This window comes from Pholis gunnellus (assembly GCF_910591455.1).
Source record: "Pholis gunnellus genome assembly, chromosome: 3".
Taxonomy (NCBI): Eukaryota; Metazoa; Chordata; class Actinopteri; order Perciformes; family Pholidae; genus Pholis; species Pholis gunnellus.
Window position 1 is genome coordinate 26,615,511 of NC_136529.1, and position 20,414 is coordinate 26,635,924.

The 20,414-nt window shown below is 41.4% G+C and overlaps 1 protein-coding gene across 1 annotated transcript in view; it reads right to left on the bottom strand.

Moving 5' to 3' along the window:
• rnf123 (ring finger protein 123) overlaps positions 1-19,463 on the bottom strand; it is a 100,191-nt gene extending 80,728 nt beyond the window's left edge. Inside the window, exons 1-24 of the mRNA XM_079156478.1 lie at positions 19,326-19,463; positions 18,810-18,931; positions 18,570-18,654; positions 16,211-16,290; positions 15,532-15,629; positions 14,204-14,258; positions 13,874-13,959; positions 13,581-13,667; positions 13,427-13,494; positions 13,019-13,144; positions 12,685-12,799; positions 12,289-12,393; positions 11,820-11,942; positions 11,121-11,213; positions 10,836-10,904; positions 10,583-10,705; positions 9,912-10,011; positions 9,376-9,437; positions 8,611-8,682; positions 7,863-7,983; positions 6,813-6,914; positions 3,682-3,782; positions 2,710-2,902; positions 1,537-1,682 (exon numbers count right to left, since the gene is read on the bottom strand). Coding sequence (XP_079012604.1) covers positions 1,537-1,682; positions 2,710-2,902; positions 3,682-3,782; positions 6,813-6,914; positions 7,863-7,983; positions 8,611-8,682; positions 9,376-9,437; positions 9,912-10,011; positions 10,583-10,705; positions 10,836-10,904; positions 11,121-11,213; positions 11,820-11,942; positions 12,289-12,393; positions 12,685-12,799; positions 13,019-13,144; positions 13,427-13,494; positions 13,581-13,667; positions 13,874-13,959; positions 14,204-14,258; positions 15,532-15,629; positions 16,211-16,290; positions 18,570-18,654; positions 18,810-18,891 — 2,292 coding nt within the window. The 5' untranslated portion in view covers positions 18,892-18,931; positions 19,326-19,463. The remainder of the gene's footprint in view (positions 1-1,536; positions 1,683-2,709; positions 2,903-3,681; positions 3,783-6,812; positions 6,915-7,862; positions 7,984-8,610; positions 8,683-9,375; positions 9,438-9,911; positions 10,012-10,582; positions 10,706-10,835; positions 10,905-11,120; positions 11,214-11,819; positions 11,943-12,288; positions 12,394-12,684; positions 12,800-13,018; positions 13,145-13,426; positions 13,495-13,580; positions 13,668-13,873; positions 13,960-14,203; positions 14,259-15,531; positions 15,630-16,210; positions 16,291-18,569; positions 18,655-18,809; positions 18,932-19,325) is intronic.
• Between the last annotated feature and the right edge of the window lie 951 nt (positions 19,464-20,414).

The following is a 20,414-nucleotide window of genomic DNA, read 5'->3' on the forward strand; positions in this document are numbered from 1 at the left end:
CTGTACAACCAGAAACACGTGGAGCAACTTCAGCTGTACAACCAGAAAACAGAGGAGCATGTAGGTTGATAAAACTGATCATGTACACACAATCACACACACACACGCACGCCTCTACTCAACAGAATATATAAAACCTTCCCACTGAAGTAAAGACGTTCTTCTCTGAGCTCGATGCTGGGAGGATTTTGATCCATATGTTGCAGAAACATCTCATCACAACAGTCTGCTGAGATGACGACCAATAAAAAAACCGATATCATAAACACAAGACGTCAAACAGCACATTTCCAAGCAGCGATGGAACAAATCTATCTCAACAGAAAGCTATAAAGGTGGTTCAGCACTGGTGGGTTGTCGTATTTTCTAAATTAGAAAAGCGACGTGACAATAACAGAGAGGTGAAGAGGTCAGAGCGATTCAACAGCAGAGCAGAAACTGTGTAAATAAAAAGAGACGAACCAATCACAGCCAGCAGGGAGGCGGAAGAGTGTCATCAGAGGATGAAAACATTTCAGGAAACTATAAAAGATTCATTTTAAGAAAATGTAACCACAAAAAAAACCTGCATAAAGCAGAAAGAACATGTTTGATGTATGCAAACACATTATTCATGTGCACGCCTGCAGTTGGTACAGGTCAGATGAAGAGGTCGAATAATAAAGATTTACTCATTATAAGCACGTCGTCTCCTCCGAGTGACACATAAACATGAAATAAAGACTGTTTGCGAGTGTATATACACACAATATGTAGGGGTATTTGTGTTTTCAAGTGTAGATTGAAATATACCCCATATTAGCGCGCGCACACACACACACACACACACACACACACACACACACACACACACACACACACACACACACACACACACACACACACACACACACACACACACACACACACACCCGGGGATCGAACCGCCGATTCTCCACTGATCCATGTTATTGTGACAAAACAAACTTAAACTCTAATAAACATTTGTGAGCTAGAGTTTACATGAAAGGCCGGTCTACGTGAAAGCTAACGATTAGCATTTAGCGATTCACGGACTAATTAAAAGGGTAACGGCTACTCTTCCTTAATACTAGTCTCTCCAAAATCTGCAGAGTCGGAAGACGGTTTTATAGGAGGGGGGGGGGCTTTGTTGATGACGAACGCTGGCTCCACATCAGCCAATGGCACAATTAAATAGTAGTCGGTGTGCATGTTTATATAACAATAATAAATAAAATGATAATAAAATGACACGATGACTTTACAATCAGTTTATCAGAGTCTCCATGTGAAGGTCAGATTCTCACATATGAATAAAATATACAACGTTAACCTTTTGTGTTCCTATCCTGACAGACGCTCACTTCACATAATATAATATAATATAATATATATATATATATATATATATATATATATATATATATATATATATATATATAAAAATACTCCCCTTTAAGTCTTATTCAGTCACAAACACTTAGCGGTTATGAAGTGTTTGTGACAGTTTGAGATGCAGTAGAAGCACAGACTCACCTTTCCGAGCTGCTGGTGGACGCTCAGGTTGTACATCATCACGATACCGTCGACTATCTCCAGCAGCGACTTGTCCGCGATTGGCTGATCGGGCTCCTCCAGCGGTCGCCCCAGCAACAGGCCGTCGTTACCATGGCTTCCCTCGACTTCAGGTTGAAGAGAGAGAGAACAAAGTAAACAAAACATTCAACGCTGAGGGATTGTTTCTGGAACAAAGCTCCTCTGGACAATAATAAAATATAATCACACCGACTTTAATAAGATTTTCTACTCATGTCACTACCAGCCCCTCCTCTGAGTCTGAGGTGAATATAACTGCTGCTGGTGAAATGTTGAATTTGTCTGATGAAGGCCACATGCCAGTGGTCTAACTCAGCCATAATAACATGAAATCAACATGAAGCTCACAGTCGACATGTTGGTTTGATAAGGCTGCACACAGCTTAACATGTTTAAAAAGGAAGATAAATCATTCTGATTCCAGGAAATACGATATTAATGAAATAATACCACGTGACCGATATAAACGTCTTGATATCAAATGATGTCGTCAAGGATTCCAGATCAATAAAAGAAAGTAGGGATGGGCACGAGTACTGGATTAAAGTTACTACAAGAAGGTTTTAACCGACTGAAACAATATATATGATCGACATAAGCCAACGAGAAAATGTGCTTAAAATCACACAAAACTATTTACGGCACGCAGCGGAGGTTTACGTTATATAAACATATATGTTTTTGACGTTATATATATTGTGGTTGTCGCTGATGCGTCACAAACTCTCACTTCACAGCTGAACAGTAAACCCCAAAAATGTTTCTGAGAACATTTGATGCGAGAAATTAATTTGCACAAAGTTGAGTTCAAGCCGCGACAGCGCTGGTATCTATAAGAGCGATAAGAGCAATAAGAGCGCTGGTATCGATCAGAGCGCTGGTATCGATCAGAGTACTAGTCATTACGAATGCGGTGTCAAGTCCTCTGCGGCTTTGGGGGGAACATACCCCTGATGATGTTAAAGTGACGTCATCAGGCTTGATAAAAACTATCCAGCTGCATTATGGGAAATGCAGGATCCCAGGGTTTTAGAGTTAAAGGTCTGCTGCATCCACTAGGACCCTTGTCATTCCCCTTCAGTCTCAATGTCTCCAGCGTGTTTACAGACTCACTGTCCTCCTCGGTCCTCTGCTCCACGGCGAGGGTGCGGACCTTCACTTTCTCCGGCTGCGTGAGGGGTCGTCTGGGCGTCATGAGGCTGACGGCGGCCGTGCTCAGGAAGCGATTGGCTCGACCCAGAGTGGGCGAGCTCAACCAGCTGGGCCTCGCCAGAGCCCCGCCCATCGCCGCCGCACCAAACGGCCTCTGTCGGTAAAGACACACAGAATTCATGATTTACATCACAAGACACTAACGAGTGTTTTCTCTCATTAGAGTCGATATAATCGGTCTAAAAACCACGATATAGTTCTTGAACTTGAAACGTTTGTTGCAGAGTCTCAGAGAAGAAAAGTAATTGTTTATCATTGTTATTAAAGTCAAAAGTAATCTTTTTAAAACATTTTGATTAATGCGTTTTATTTCCAACATTTTTATATTTGTATTATCTATAATATTGTTGGGTTATCTTTATGGATGTTTTGCATATTTTTAGTGTCATTTTGCATCCCCTTCATAGTCATCAGTGTCTTCTTATGAACGTTTAGTACACATTGTGTGTGTTTGTAATCGTTCATTGTGTTTCCTTCTGGTCATTTTGCATCTCTTTTGTTGAGTCATTTGTGTCTTTGTAGTCACTTCTGTTGTCGATTTACGTCTTTGTTTTGTTCCGATTTTATTTGTCTTCTTGCCTCTTGAGCGTTTTAATCCTGGCGTTTGACCACGTAGAACAGTTTGTAACTTCTTTTTGTAAAGAGTATTCTGAATAATGTTTGTTATCATGAATGACACTGATACCAACATAGGTGTCGTTTTCTATCTAGTTGGTGAAAAGCTGATTTTGTCTATTAGCTACACCCGTTTTCAAACATCCACTTCGGTCGTGTTGATTAGACGGCCTGTTCTAATGATTGTAGAGTGATTACTTCAGAGATGACAGTAATAATACACACACATATATAAACTTTAAAATATAAACAGGAAACCTGAGCTGCTCCGCTCTCCTCGTCCTCATCCAGGTCATCCATAGACGTGGCCTGGATCTCTGCAGGGTCGATGATGATGTTTGCTTTACTGGCCAAGTCATCTGTAAACATGAAGAAAAGACATTGACATTAAAGCAACAGTTCAGTTTGATCCCAGAACATATGTAAAGCTCTGACCATGAAATAAAATACATCAAAAAAGCAGACGGACGTCACTCTGAAACTCCAAAAGCCCGACTCAGGTTCCAGTTTATAAAACAGACTTTACATCGTCAGAGTAAAGACATTTAGTCAAACCGTCTCCATTTAAAGTATGCTGAATTATCTATTAGCAGCTCCTGTTTGCAGGGTACCAACGAATGTACAGACAACTATCACTGGATTACTTGACGCTGAAGGAAACTTGATTCTCAGGCAGGTTCTGCAGCGTCCGGTTTTCTATGATTTATGGATGTTTATTGATGTTTGACGTCAGAGATATTAATGTTGACCTGATGGCTCTAGATTAAAAGTCGGAGGATCACCAAGAGTTCATCCTGAGGACATCATGAATGATGAACCACATTTCATCACCATAGATCCTCTAGACTTCAGTCTGAACCAAAGCGTTCTGACGTACTGACGCCAGCATCCTCAGAGCTACGATGCGAACAGAAAGCTGCCGAGCGAGCTTCCTTCCTTCCTCACGTGTACTGTATGCAGAAGGAAAAAAAAAGCCCTGCCTCGCATTCAATCATTTTGATTGGTCAGCTAATCGATGAGTGAGGTCACGCTCAGTTAACGACAGATGACACAACCTCATGAGAGCGGCCGGCGGGTGATTTACTGAGCTAAATGATGGGGGCTGTGAATCAAGCCCTGATTAAAAGCAGGTAGAGAGTTGCTGCCTGGACACGAATACTGATGAGGGAATTAGAAGGAGGGATTAATGAAAAGAGAGAGAGAGGAAGAGGGGGAGCAGAAAGCGTGCAGAGGAGATAGGAAGAAAAAAGGTGGAGAAAAAGGAAGTGCGAAGAGTGAGAGTTCAGTAAGTGGAAGCAGTTTTTAATACACCGACACTCCACAGATGCAAAGCAACCACTTAGACTGAGTATTTGTCACCGATACATTTGTGAAGTTATTTATTGTCTTTTTAAATATCTTTGTACAGTTTGTGTCTCTTTGTAGCGTTTTGTGTCTTTGTGTATCTAGTACTTTGTGTCTCCGTCGTCGCTTTGCATCTCTCTGTAGTACTTTGGGTCTTTGTGGTGTTTTGGGTCTTTGTGGTCGTTTGCGTCTCTCTGTAGTCAGTAAAAACTTTATCCGCAATTAACACTTACTTTCATCAATAAATTTAATTAATCAACCAATAAGCCGATTATTTTCTCCATGAATCATTCTGTGATAAATGTTACAATAGGGCTGTGCAATATATATCGATAATACATCATTATGACATCATTATGACATCATGATACGAGACATCGTCTTAGAGTTTGGATATCGTGATTATGGCAAAAGTGTCTTTTGCTGGTTTTAAAAGCTGCGTTACAGGAAAGTTGTTTTCTGAACTCAGACTGTTCTAGCTGTTCTATTATCTGCCTTTAAACTTCGTCATTATCACATTACTGATGATTATCTATAAAATAGTCAACAAAACAATATTGTTGCAATATTGACATCGAGGCATTTATTCTCCACATCCCCCCGACCGTTAAATATATATACTGTACATCAGGGCTGTCACGGTTTGTGTATTTTAGCCGAACCACAAGGTTTGAGACAGTTTAAAGCCTCCAGCTGATCTGGAACTGATGACGGTCTCCTTTGAGCTCCTCAGCCGTATAAGTTGCTCGGTGTTCAGATGAGTGACTTGTGACAAAGCGTCCTCCCTCACGGCTGCTCTGAATGAAGCTGAAAAGCAGCTCTACCTAAAAAATAAATAAATAAATAAAAATTTAAAAAAATCGAAAAGGAGCGAGCCTGTGTTGGAGGTAATTGATTCCAGCCGTGCCGCTCGGTCTGCTTTGGCACTGAATGAGGGAATATCAATGCACATTACACACCTGCCTCCACATCTGCTGACAACGACAAGCAAACACCGGAGCGCCTCCGCACGAAGAGCCTTCATGCCGGGTGGTTGTACTTTTCTTAATTTAATATTTACACAGCTGCCAGTCTCCTGAGGAGCCTGAGCGCCTCCAGACTCATGAAACCTCTTAAATATACACGACTCCTTTTAAATGACTTCAGCTTCAATGTGCTACTTTCTGGTTCCACACGTTTATGCATTTATTAAAAGAGTTTAAAGAAATAAACCAGATCGGACAGAAAAGTTTCTGTATTCAAAGGAATGAATGAGGGAAAAAAAACAACTAAATAAAACTCATAAATATAATTCCCATGAATATTTTATCAACATGTGAATTTGTTCATGATATCTCGGTGTATAAACTTGTTGTAACACAAAGCGATTCCTCCCTCTAGTGGAGCTCGGGGACAGTTCTCCATCAAGGTCTCATGAAAACAGCCTCTTGAACACTTTAACTCAGATTCAGCGTCGGGCCGATCACGACATATTGTAAACGGATCGTAACAGCTAAAATAAAACCGATCTGATGCAGATGTGGGATGGGAACTGGTAGAGTAGAGATAACTGCTTCAGTTCTCCGTCTGAAATACAGACTGTACGGCTGTCTCAAGGCCAGGTAAACGGCGAAAATATCAAACAAATAAATATATCGTAAACTTGAACCGGTCTGGATTTATTTTTAGGAGGGTATTTCTTTCAAGTGGCTAAAACACGATAGATTGTTTTGCTGCTGTGCCGGTACTCGTGTGTACTTCTCCAAACTGCAGATAATACACCGACTATGGATAAGTACCTCTTATAAACCCACTTCAAACTCTCTCATATCAGATCAATCATTGAAACAGAATATTTTGAATCAGGAGCTTCAGTATTTGGATCAAGAGGCACATTAAAAGTGTTATTTTAATGTGTCTGATACATTCATCTATATTCCACATCTGCTGCTGCTGTGTATATAATTACTGTTATTATGTAGACTGAGCATCTTTGTACGTGCAACGGGCAGCTGTGTGATTTGGGTAAATATAAGCGATCGGACTCAAACCCGGACCGTACCAACCTTTGAGTGTTTTCTTCAGGTGGGACAGGAGCCCCCCCAGTCTCTGCAGGTCAAAGTAGTCCACCTTCCCGTTGTAGAAGAGCTGTGGGGGGACGTAGGCGTCTGGAGAAAGATGACAGAGGGAGAGGCAGTCGGGGGGGGTTTAGGAGTGGATTGGGAAAACAAAAAGAAGGCAGATAATGAGCAGAGAGGAAGAGATGAAGGGAGACGAGGGAGCAGAGACACAGAGCTCATCGTAAACAACCTTCAAGAGCTTCAACTCATTAACATTAACAATTAGTGCCGTTGAACAGCCGGATCACTTTGTTTAAAATGTTGTATTATAGTGTTGTGGATTTATTGTGGCTGGTTTGGTTGTTTCCTTCCTGAGATTTCATTAAAAGATTGAAATCGTAGCAAAGTAAAGCAAGACTCCCAATCAAGGCTTGCATTCTCTCTAGTGTCCACCAGGGGGCGACTCCTCTGATTGTATAGAAGTCTATGAGAAAATGACTCTACTTCTCTCTTGATTTATTACCTCAGTAAACATTGTAAACATGAGTTTATGGTCTCAATCTCTAGTTTCAAGTCTTCTTCAATACAGCATGATGTTCATTTAGTACATGATGGTCCATTTAGAGTCAAACAGACCATAAAGCAGGGGATGCTTTAGGGCGGGGCTACACGGTGATTGACAGGTCGTATACAGCTCTCTACATCACTCCTCAGTCCAAATATGGTAACTTCTGTTTATTGGTTGTGACAAAAATAACACGGTGACGGCCGTAATCCAAGATGGCCACAGCGAAATCACCGAACTCGAGGCTTCATAACACGATGACTACGTCTACTTCTTATATACAGTCTATGGTGTGGAGTCGTTTTTTGCATTCTAGTGTGGAAGGAGACATTTGGTAAATCGAAGGTTGTGTGGACTGGATTTTATTCTCAAACTGTCTCTAGACATGTAGACATGGGCCTTATGTTCCTCTCCCTGAGACCAACCTCAGGTCATAACTGATAAAGCTGAACGGTTTCATAGGAATATAAAAATAAACTGGGAGGTTGTACCTTCACTGCCGATGCTGCTCGGACTCTTCCTGCTGCCGTCGTCCCAGCTGGCCCTCACCGCCGTGATGAGGCGGTGGAGGAAACACACCATGTACTCAGGAGGGCACAGAGCGGTCGGGTGCTGCTCAAACACACAGAGCAGAAATGTAAAAATGTGAGTCTTCTTGACTTAAAACCAAAAACTGGAGCTGCCGGGACATTTCACATGATAAACATTGTGGTCCAGGAAGACAAGGGTCATGTGACTTCCTGTTGAACCGGACCAGAACTAAGAGACGACATAGATCGTTCATGTCGGGTCCAAAACGAGGTTTTATTATCGATATATATTATTATTTTCCAGCTTAAATCGGTTAAATATTTGTGTAGGAACTATAAGCAAATAGTGAAAAACGCAAATCACAGTTAACAAAACCAGAGTCCAAAACCAAAGATATCCAATTTATTGAGATAGAAAAAATATTCACATTTCACGTTAACATTTGAAGAGATGTTTGCATCTCAATAACTTCGCTATAGTTATTATCTAACACAAACCTTTACTGATCCCAGAAGGGACATTGCAGCAGCATAAGTAAAGATAGTGAAACTCTATAAATAAATGATTAAAAATACATAATTCAATGTTTATGAAATAAGAATAGAATAAAAACATAATCCATCAAGCCAAGTGTGATTATGAGCTTATTATTAGTTTAATAAATGGGTTATTAGTAACTAGATTAGTTACTGCGTTGTGTTTTCTTACCCCTCTGTTGCTGGCATTTTCTTGGAGAAACTTGCGGAACTTGTTGAGGAAGATGTAGCGAGAGGCTTCTCCCTGAGAGAGAAAACGTTGAGATGTAAAAACGTACACACAATGAGAGCGACGAGGAGACAGTGAGACAGGAAACACCTCCTCACCTGTGACCAACACTAATTAAACATCAAGAGGATGTGATCCAGACTACAGATCAGGAAACCTCACAAGGGCTTCTTTAATTCGCTTTGATGTCACCGTGATGTGGGGAGTCAGTATCTGAACGTTTAATCAAGCAGACGCCAACCAAGCGTTTTACAATAACACGCGACACTGCAGACTTTATAATTGACCCGTCCATCAGCTGCTCGGGGATCAGCATCACAACTGTTAAGACCTGAAGCCGTCAAGAGCCACAGCCGCCAGAGTCTCAAACCCTCAAGAGTCTCAAAAACTCAAGAGTCGCAGCCGTCGGGGCATCAGTCACAACCGTAGAAGTTGCAATTATTGGTGTGGCAACCGTGTGAGTGGCAACCAATTTAAAGGTTGTAGCGTAATTCAGGAGGAGTTTTAATGAGGTTTTTGTTTACTTCCTTCTGTACACAGTATTCATGACGTGGACACACACACACAAGCTCAAAATCCCAGATTTACATGTGTTGTCTGCGGGAAATATGTGGATCTTAATTCCAGGTATTCAAACCTAAAACCCATTAATCAGTGTATTGTTAAAATAACGTACAATAATAGAGACACAATATCAACTGTACATACCGTAGTTTTGTCTTTGTTATTGAGCAGCAACTTCAGGATCTGAACCTGCAACTCTTCCACCACTGAGAGGAGATCAGAGGAGAGTTCAGCAGGTTGTAAAAGTACTAAAACTACACAGTAAAAATACTCTGTTACAAGTAAAAGTACTAATACCACACAGTAAAAATACTCTGTTACAAGTAAAAGTACAATTGTTTGTAAGATGTAGTGGAGCAGAAGAAGAAAATGTAATGAAATGGAAATACTCAAGTAAAGTACAAGTACCTCAAATCTGTGCTTGAGTGTAGTATTTAGGTAAATATACTAAGTTACTGGTTTGAAGTTAGTTTTCATTCACTTTATAGATTAACAGGAGTTCAGACATCTGGCTGTGAATCAGGTCCAACTAAATCTAAAGTGCTCGACAGCTAATTTAAACTACGAATAAGAAAATATGCATTGCAGATGATATCTGTGAGGACAGTTTGATGAGCCCTGAATGTGAGTAATAAAGACAAGGAAGTGTGTTAGTCCTTAAAGGAGAAATAGAGCGAGACCTTCGATCCTCTTCTTCAGTCTCTGACAGCCTCTCTCGTACGCTCGCCGTCTCAGTCGCTCATCTGCACTTTCGTCTTTGGGCTCCCGCTCATCTTTCCCCTGAGAGCGAAACAAGAAACGACAATAATAAAGAACGAGTAAACGGTGAAAACGTTCAGCCAGTATTCTTGTTATTAGTCGACCTTATCTGCCTTCACCGCAGACATCACCGAACACAAAGCCAAAGAGAACCTCGGAGAAGAAGTTAAGCTCTCACATGACGCCTAAAGTTGCAGGTGCAGATGTGAAGCAGTCGGTGTCAAACACAAAAGACTGAATTTACACGAGGAAGAGTGAATTAACCTGATCTCTGTTTAACCTCAGTGACATTAGAGAGTAAATACATGAACACATCTCCTAAAGAACTGTTGCTTCTGACAAAATAAATCCTTGTTTCAAAGCATTACTTTAAAATCGTAAACAACGTCCATCAAATAATCTTTAATTCATGCAGAAACAGATTCTTTTGATCAGCTTCCATCTGCTGCAGCTCTAATAAACAGAGAGGAGTCATTGCAGCTGATAAAGTAGTTCAGTGGTCGTAGTTTTACTCAATGCGTGCTCCGAGACGTCTGATAAATATAAACCCTGATCAGTCGGACTAGAAGCCCCCCCGGTGAGCGAGTGTTACCTCCTTGTCGAAGTGCGTGGGCCACCAGGTGGTCGGGATGAGCTCCTCTAGCCCCGCCTCCTTCACTCTCAGAGGGGTCTTGATGTAAAAAAACACGACCGAACGCAGCACATCAAACGTGAACTTCAGTTAAGGAGAATATGGATGACGGTGAGACGGTGGTTTGTTAAGCAGAGACGCAGCTCATACAAGCACACCTCAAAAGACCCAAACTATCCCTGTAAGAGGCGTCGGTAGCAGAAGGATATAAGACGTTGTTGAGGAGGTACTTCCTGGACTTCTCGTGGTGCAGGATGGCCGTCGTCAGACGCAGGTAGTGGATCTGAAACACAGAAGTATTAAAGTAGACTGAACTTTAAAAACTTCACTGCAGTCAGGAGGGATTCAAAGTCAACAAACAAGTGGATTTTAGACATTATTCTTTTGTCAAATTTTATATTTGACATTTAATTTACTTTGAAATTACTTTTAAGAAAGTACTAATGTAAAAAACATTAAGTCTGTTACAAGTAAAAGTACTCAATGATCCGGGTCCTACCTGGAAGCCCAGATCAGGGATGATGGGGGAGAAGCGGTAAGCCCTCAGCAGGGACATCATCAGCTGCTTCAGACACTCGTTCACTTCATAGTCCTGCAGAGAGAGAGACAGACAGACAGACAGACAGACAGACAGACAGACAGACAGGCAGACAGACAGGCAGACAGGCAGACAAAACAAAGAGGAGAAGTCAGAAAACTGTAAACTGAAAATGATGCGTTTGTTTCTGACATGCTCAGTAGTAATCAGCGTGTACGTGTATAAACCTTTGGATGGAGATATTTGAAATATGCATCGCTCTGTGTAATTCACTCAGCTGCTACTTTCTCCGTTTTGTTTGGTCGTTTTATTTAAAACACACACTGAGGAGGAGCCTCAAGAAAAAAACATGGCGTACTCAATTCAAAGTAAAGTCAGTTACGGTCAATAAGATTAAGCAACTAAACCTTGGAATTGTCTCAACTGTATTAATGACGCCAAAGTATTTTTGAAGCATATTCCACGTACGTGGGGCACAGATACAAAAGAACGGGGGAGTTTCTGAAATTGCAGAATCACCATTAAATCACCAGTTGAATTAATCAAAAGAGGCACTTTGTCAGAGATGAGTCGGACCGTCAGGAGACATCGAGGTGTCTCACCGTCTTCAGGTACGATTTGTTCTGAAAACGGGTTGTGGCTGGATTTTGGTGTTTTTACCTCCATCAGCAGCCAGAAGAGATCCAGAAGCTGCTGAATGAGCTGGTGTTCTACTGAACCTCCTCCCTCCAGAATCCCCAACAGGAAGTTCATCAGCACGTCCTCCACCAGGTACACTTTACACTGTAAAAGAGAACAATACTCTCATTACTTTACACTGTAAAAAAAAAAAACTGCTCTCCTGCACACACATTAAAATTAAATAAAACTGCAGTTTGTAAAATCGTCTTTTAGTCGTCTTTAGCTTCAGCTCAACGTTTAAGGCCAAAATGCTCCCTGGGAGTCGGAGTTGTGCTTCTCTTCTTTAGTTTTTTTCATCCAAAAGGCTTCTAGAAGCTTTAACTTTTGAACAAAGATTCAACCAGGAGACTTTCATGCACATTAAAGAATGGAACCATTGTCAGAAGACGATCGAGCACTTCCGCTTTTCACACGAATACAAGACCAAAAAGAAAGAACGTTGCGTCACCATGAGTGGAGCGAAGTGGTTGAAGATGTGAGCCATGGTGACGAGGACTGTGGGTTCTCCATGAAGCCTCCAGACTGAACAGTCCTTCTCCACCATCCTCTCCTCCTGCAGACACAAACACAACAGGTTCAACTCAAAAGAGCTCAAGTCATCATGTTTGACTTCATCCTAACATGAGACAGAAACACGAGGACAGATTTTTTGCATGAAGTTTACAGGAAAACCCAGCTGATGTAAACGGACGATTACAACTAGTTTAATCTGAAACAGTAATTCTTTGTTTCATGAAAGACCACATGTTCACACCCGCGTACGGACCACCTGTTCACACCCGTGTTCCTACCCACGTACGGACCTCCACGTGTTCATACCCCCTTACGGACCACGTGTCCATACCTGTGCGTCGATGGAAGTGGAGAGGACATTCTTGATGTAGCCCAGCAGTTTGTGGGCTTTCATGAGGTCTGTAGTTGGGGGGTTCTGGAGAGGTATGTAGCCGTCCACAGGATACGTGATCACACTCAGGTTAAAGACAAACACTGAACAGGTAAACAAGTAAGAGGTGTGTTGAAAATAAAGTGCTTCATACATTAACATCGTTTCTGTTCAACAACAACCAACAGTTTCAATAAACTGACACATAACTTTAGTTAGTTTTTAATTTCAAGAGTATAAAACAGATAAAACACTAGATGAGCTGTCGTGTGTCGTGTGTGGACTAAAAGGATATCTGAGCGGTCTGCTGCCAAAGTTGAAAGCCACCGACTCTTTAAAGGAGAGGCTGATGGCAGGAAAGTAAGCGACGCCCGGACCCATCTTAATGTTGCTGAACGCTGTGCCCAGAGACTGACCATTCCTGAGGACACACACACACACACAGAGCAAACTAACTCACACTGTAAACAATTCAGATGTTCTCTGAGAAACGTCTCACTGCAAGATGGCAGTTCAGTCTTTGACTGTTAGTTATGTTGAGTGTATCTGAAGACGTCCTTGAAGACGAGACAACAGCTGCTGACTGCATGTTTTATTTAAAGAGTTTTTCAGGGCTTTTTTAGGTTTTTGATGACCATTTCTGGACGGGTAAATGTACGAAGGATTTAACCAGAACTGAATATATCAGAGTTTATTTACTCACAAGCAGAAGGTGATGGTCGCCTCGTCCAGGTCTATCAGACAGCTGACGATGTCTCCAGCCGCCCACGACTGAGGACAAACAAACCGCTGTCAGCACCGAAGCAAATAAAGTCCACAGAGCTTCATCTTTAACTCAGAGCTGAACCCTCGTTCACCTTTCCGTAGTTAGTCGTCGTCACGTTCCACTTTCTCACTCGGTTTCCATCGTAAGCGTAAGAGTCCGGAGTGTCGCCAACACCCTCCTACACACACACACAGTGTTTAAAGTTGCAATTTACTGAAACGTTATCGTATATTTATTATTATAGATCCATCTGAAATGTCAACAGATTTTGTGAACATGAGAATAACGAGCAGTGTGTGTGTGTGTGTGTGTGTGTGTGTGTGTGTGTGTGTGTGTGTGTGTGTGTGTGTGTGTGTGTGTGTGTGTGTGTGTGTGTGTGTGTACCTCCTGGTTGAAGCGACAGTTGAGTGTACACCACCCGATCTGCATCAGACCCTGGGAGGAGATCAGCACCTCGTAGGCCCATTTACCTGCAGACACAACAGAAACAATAAGTAATAAATGTTCGTTTATTTTAAAATGTTTAGACAGAAGATGTTTTAAAAAGGGCCAAACGAGGGGAGCAGTAAAGCTCCGGGACGATCGTGAGGACTGAGAAGTATGTTTCGGTTCATTATGAAACTGTGGCGGAGCGAATTGAACGGCATTTGACGACGTTAATGTGGTCGACATTATGAGAGAATCTCATCTGTGAGCGATGTGGACAGGATTTACCTTTATAAACACACGTGGTGGCTCTGATGGAGCTGAAGTTGCTGTGGCCGATGACCTGAAATCAGAAAGAAGAATTAAAATCATTAAAGAACATTTAATACAGAAACAAGAGAGGACGTCTGTAACTACAGTGGTTACAAGTTCTATGATACGAATCCAGTCACCATCAATTATAATCCATAACAACAACAACAACAACAACGTGGTGTATGAAAGCTTTTTACTTTATGTATTCAACCAGGAGAGAGTCTCACTGAGATTACATATGTCAAAACGCAGCAGCACAATGACCAGCGCTACAGACACAAAAACACACTTATAACTATTTAAAATGACATATTACAGAATGAAGAAATATTAAAAACATTCTTCACAAGTCATCAACATCAGGAACCGATCAATCGAAACATCTACGGCCAGATGCGTTTGCCTCCAAGTCATTTACATTTCCTTTAAAACGCGTCCAGAGAGACCAGCTCACAGAGGTTCAGGAGGTCTTTAGGGACAGATCGTCCAGACGACTGTCAGAGATTAATGTTATAGTTTGGTTTTGTTTTAATCAGGCGTGGTTTACCATCTGTCCCACAGCGTCCGTCTCCAAAAGAGACCGTCCAGTCAATTTGTAGTGAATCTTAGAGCTGCATGTATGGAGGCAAACACTGTGACCTCAGAGTAGATGATATCGTATCGCGTTAGGTTTGAGAGGATGAGCTGCGATTCGAGGCGAAGCTTTTCAGAGAAGGAGAGAAAACCATCGCTAAAAGATTTTAAGCGTCGTCCTCAAGAACAGAGTTGACCAACGCGTCCTGAGAGTTATTCTGCCTCCACCATTACGTCACCACGTTTACTGACAGAAAAGGGTTCATACGACAGCTACACAGATGTTAAAGGAGGCAGCGATAAAGTCTCCTTTTGGTCGTGAAGAGAACATAAAGACATGTTTCTAATATAAAAACACAGCTGCTGGACGAGAGGCTTAACTGAGAGAAATCATCAATTATAATTCCTCGATACTTTTACTGAAATACAGAATAAATCTCAAAGGTTCAGAGACTTTGAATTTACATTTCTAAACATCATGAACTTTGTTTTTCTCTTTAACAGAGAAATCTGACCAGGAGCCTTGTTACATGTTGTCTAGTAATTAAAATAAATGAAGGGTATTAATATCCTAAAACACTTCTAACAGACAGCTGGAGGTTTTAAATCTGAAAGTCACCACACGGACAGCTCTGTTGTCAGCTGAAGCCTTTAATTCATCTCCATCAACGCCTTGTGTGTTAGATGAAGATGTGATAACATATAGTATTATACGTTCCTGATCTTACCCCCAGCAGGTCATCGTCTACAAACAGAAGTCCTTCAAAGCCGCTGGTGTGATCCAGGACGACGGGCTGAGGGCCCAGACGACCTTCAACAGGCTGATCTGAGGACACACAGACGCATTCAAACATCAAACATCAGCACTTATTTTGTTTTTATAGTCTTCAGTGTGCAGCTGATCACATTCTCTACATTTCATCCCTCAGTTCAGACTCAAACTGAGCTTTTGTCAGACGGCCTCACAGTTTCAAAATGATCGTTTACATGTTTATTAAATCATATTTCAATCGTTCAGTTGTTGAATTCAGCTGCGTTGAAACACAGCGAGGTACCGACGTTACACCTGAATCAAAGGTATCAGTAGTTCAATAAATGCAAAGCGTACTTTGACACAATTCAAATCTGTGCATTGAATTCACTTCATTCATCACCGCTCTGAGTGAAATGTTAAGAAAAAGATCAAGAAACTCAACGTCACAGGCTGCAAGGACGGACGGTCAGCTGTGTCATGTATACATCATTTAATAAATGATATGCAACTTTTCCTCTTTTCTTTATTTGTTTTTTTCGTGCATTTGTTGTTTGTTTTGCTGTATTTCTGAAGCACTTTTCTAAATCAATAAACGGATGTTTTAAATAAAATACATACATACATACATACATATATATATAAAATAACTTTACCTCTAGTGTCCTCAGCAGGTTCTCCCTCTGACAACAATCTCTCCAGGTGAGCGCCAAGATCCTGGAAACCAAGAGGCTTCCTGCAGAAACAGGAGGAGGAAGAAGAAGATGCATTATTAGTTATTAGAGTAAAACAAAGAAGAAGAAGAAAAGAAAGAGAAATATGTGAAAACCATCCTTTTGTCAACTTTCTTTTTTTACTAGTACTGTGACTAAAGCTAGATAAACACAATATTTGAACTGCACATGATGAAGGGACATTATTTCAACCCGATATGTTTATTTCTTAACATCTATATATTTATTAATTTTTCTAATGAATTAAATCAGTATTTCCACGTCTGTAATATAATCTAATGACAGGTGGAAGAAGAGCCTGGTGCTCTAAACGTCATTCTAATCTTGGTTTTATTGCAACCAGAAGTGAAACGAGAGAATACGATATTTTTAGGCGACCAACATTTCATAAAGTAAAGACACTGAAAGAGTTCAAGTTCTAAGACGAAAACACAGACAACTCCGTAGAAGCGACCTGTCAATCACAGCATAGCCCCGCCCTAAAGCATCCCCTGCTTTATGTCTGTTTGACTCTAAATGGACCATCATTTTCTAAATGAACATCATGCTGTATTGAAGACTTGAAACTAGAGATTGAGACCATAAACTCATGTGTACAATGTTTACTGAGGTAATAAATCAAGAGAGAAGTAGAGTCATTTTCTCATAGACTTCTATACAACCAGAGGAGTCGCCCCCTGGTGGACACTAGAGAGAATGCAGCTTTAAGGTCACTCCGTATCGAGTAAAAAATAAATATTGTGGGCGTAAAAACGCGACTCAAGCACACGCACCGAGCTCCGTAAAGATTAGGATGTAACGAACAGAATCGGGCGTATTCACTGCTTTATTTCTGTATTTGTCTGTGGCCAGTTTAAATGAGTGCAGCTTTATTTTCACACATGAGCTCTGCTGTGCGGCCTTCAGACCTCATCAACACCTGAAACTCAACCTGCTGCCAACGCTCCCAGCTGATCCTCACTGTCGAGTCACTCCAGGGTTAACCGGTAGAGAGGTGCGTGTGTGTGTGTGTTTGTGTGTGTGTGTGTGTCTATGTATAGAGCTGCTGGGGGGGGTAACATGAATCTGCCTGGCTTAAGGAAAGGAGCCGGGTCAGGGTACAACACACGAGTAAGTACACAAATACATGTCCTCAAGTTTCACCAGCTGTAGTGTCGCATAGCCACAGCTTTCTCCTCAGCGCTGTGTCAAGCATGTGTTTAAGGTGAAGTGTTGTCAAAATACCGTTTTAAATTTACTATTGACGTGCTGCCGACACGTCATATTATACAAACTTAAAGAAATATCACACCGTAATAATTTTAACATTAGATAGATAGATAGATAGATAGATGCTTCATGTGTTAAAGCTGCATTCTCTCTAGTGTCCACCAGGGGTCGACTCCTCTGGTTGTATAGAAGTCTATGAGAAAATGACTACTTCTCTCTTGATTTATTACCTCAGGAAACATTGTAAACAGTTTATGGTCTCAACCTCTAGTTTCAAGTCTTCTTCAATACAGCATGATGTTCATTTAGTAAACAATGGTCCATTTAGAGTCAAACAGACCATAAAGCAGGGGATGCTTTAAGGCGGGGCTACCCAGTGATTGACAGGCGGCTACCACAGAGTTGTCCGGTCTGGGATTTATCAGTGTTTTTGTATTGGAACTTTAACCCTTTCACGGTGTGTTTTCAGCTGATGAAAGTTAGGTTTTACTCAGCGTCTGGTAGCTCCACCCTCTCGTGTCACTTCTGCTTGCAAAAACCAAGATGGAGACGGTCAAAAATGCTGAATTGGAGGCTCCAAAACGGCCACAAACCATTAGGAGACATCAGAGAGACTTGATCCACCTTTTAAAAACAGTTCATGGACTACACCAGCTGTGACCTAGTTATCATGTGTTGCTCAACAAAACACCGAGCCGAGGACACATTTGTTTATCCGACAGGTTTCCACACACGAGATGTGGAGACATTTCACCACACATGTGGCCCTCATGGTGGCGCTAGAGCGGAAGGTCAGAGGATCACTAAAGTCATGGAGGTTCAAGCTCAGGGGAACATAAACGTCTGCACAAACTTTCATGGCAATCCATCCAACACTTAGAGATAGTTCCTCCTCCCTTGGATATTTAAAACTGAGTCACTGACCGAATACAGCAGAATGTGTCCACGTCTCATAAAACAGCAAATAATAAACACATTGCACTTCCTCCAACAGCTTCACAATAAAAGCCTGATTAAGATATAAGATACAAACATCCTGATGGACTGAGAGGTGAGAAAGGACTGGAGTTACCTGAGGGAGGCCAGTGCAGGTCCCTGTTTGGTGGGAGGAAACACATGGTGGAGGTAGTCACTGAGCAACTTCTCGTTCACGATACCTGAGAGAGAGACAGAGAGAGACACACAGACAGAGAGACAAACATTAACTCAAACAACATGTGTCTGTATCTGTGTCTTCATCTCACCTGTATCTCTACTGTGTTTGTTGTGTATGTGACATGTACACACAGAGTATTGTAGCAGCAGGTCCTACCTGTGGCTTTGGGTTTGTCTGTGTCTGAAGCCAGTCTGTAGTTGCGGCGGGTCAGAGCGGTGCCTCCTCCTTTAGAGCTCATACTGACTGACTGGAGTCACCTGAACACCTGGACCTAACACCTGCAGAGGGAGAAAACATGAGTAGTGTTTATGTAAACCATAAACGGAGAAGACTATATACAGATTTGCTTTGGCAGTATGTACATATACACATACATACATACTGTATACAGCCAAAGCAAATCTGTTTAGCTAGCTAGCTAGCCACAGATAGCTAACTTTAGCACCAAAATGAAGTGTCCTTCTTTTCTTTATACAAAAACGTTTTAACCGGATCAAGATCAGCCGAACTACACAGGACACGTCACGTGACAGTTTAAAGCATCACAGAGCTGCAGTGTAGTTGTAATGTAGTGACATAAACACACTGTTCTATCTAAGCAGCATCTCTCTAGCACCCAACAGCTAGCGTTAGCTAGCTGAACACGACGAGCTGACAGCTGAACACCTTTACCTGCCGCTTCCTTCCGCTTTACACGAGCCTTTCCTGCAGCTGTGACCCGCTCGTGTTCAGGTGTGACTCAGAATAAAGCAGATAAACTGTGTTAACAGCTGTCGGGACAATAATTTCTGCCACAACAGTCAACGCCTCTCGCGTTACGGTGCGCCAGATGGGACAAAATAAGAAGCGTAATGCTTGGCAAAAAGCAAAGCGAAGGAGCAGAAAACGAGACATCCAGCGGTGGAAGAAGTATTAAGTCCTTTAAAATAAAACCTATGTTATTACCTCGATGTAAAGTATTTTTATATTAGATATAAAAGACTTACATTTAAAAACGTACGTCATAATGCAGAGTGTCCCATCATCGAATAATGTATGCTCATTTTAATTGTTTCATAAACTGCAATGTAGTTTAATCTATAATAATAAATCATACTTTGTTATTTGATTATATTTTGTATTAATATTATGATAAGTACAATATTTAAACTTTGTCCACAGGCTATATCAACAGCTGAACTGATGATTATACATGCCTTTATCTCTTCACGCATTGATTATTGTAACACACCTTCCTCCTCACTCAGTGTATCTGCTCTCAACTGTTTGCAGGATCCAGAATGCTGCCGCCAGATGATGGAAATCATGTGAGCAGATTAACTGCAGACGGAAGAATCAGAAGAATTGAGATACAGCAATACAAGTACAATACAGGACTGTAATCACCACTAACTCTGAAGGTTTCTGCTTTTAGGGAGTATTTCACTTGTGCTTGACGTGTTTTTTCTCTCTTATCACGGTCGCAGTTTTAAACAGTTTTAAACCGTTTTAAACATCCTTCTTCCCAAAGCAGGCTTCTGCAGACCAGTGTTGTTGGATGGGAACTTGATTTTATGAGACAGTGCCATGCTGGTGTGTCCAACATGCAAAATGCTGGTAGTCTGTTGCACTGGTTCCCAACATAATTCCAGCCTGACGGTCTGCTGGTAACATGGCAGCAAAGAGGAAAAGAGAACCAAGTCATCTAGTTTTGCTCTTGTTTTGTGAGATGAGGAAAAGAAATTGAAAATATTCAAACTATTCCATCTTTCTGTATCTCAA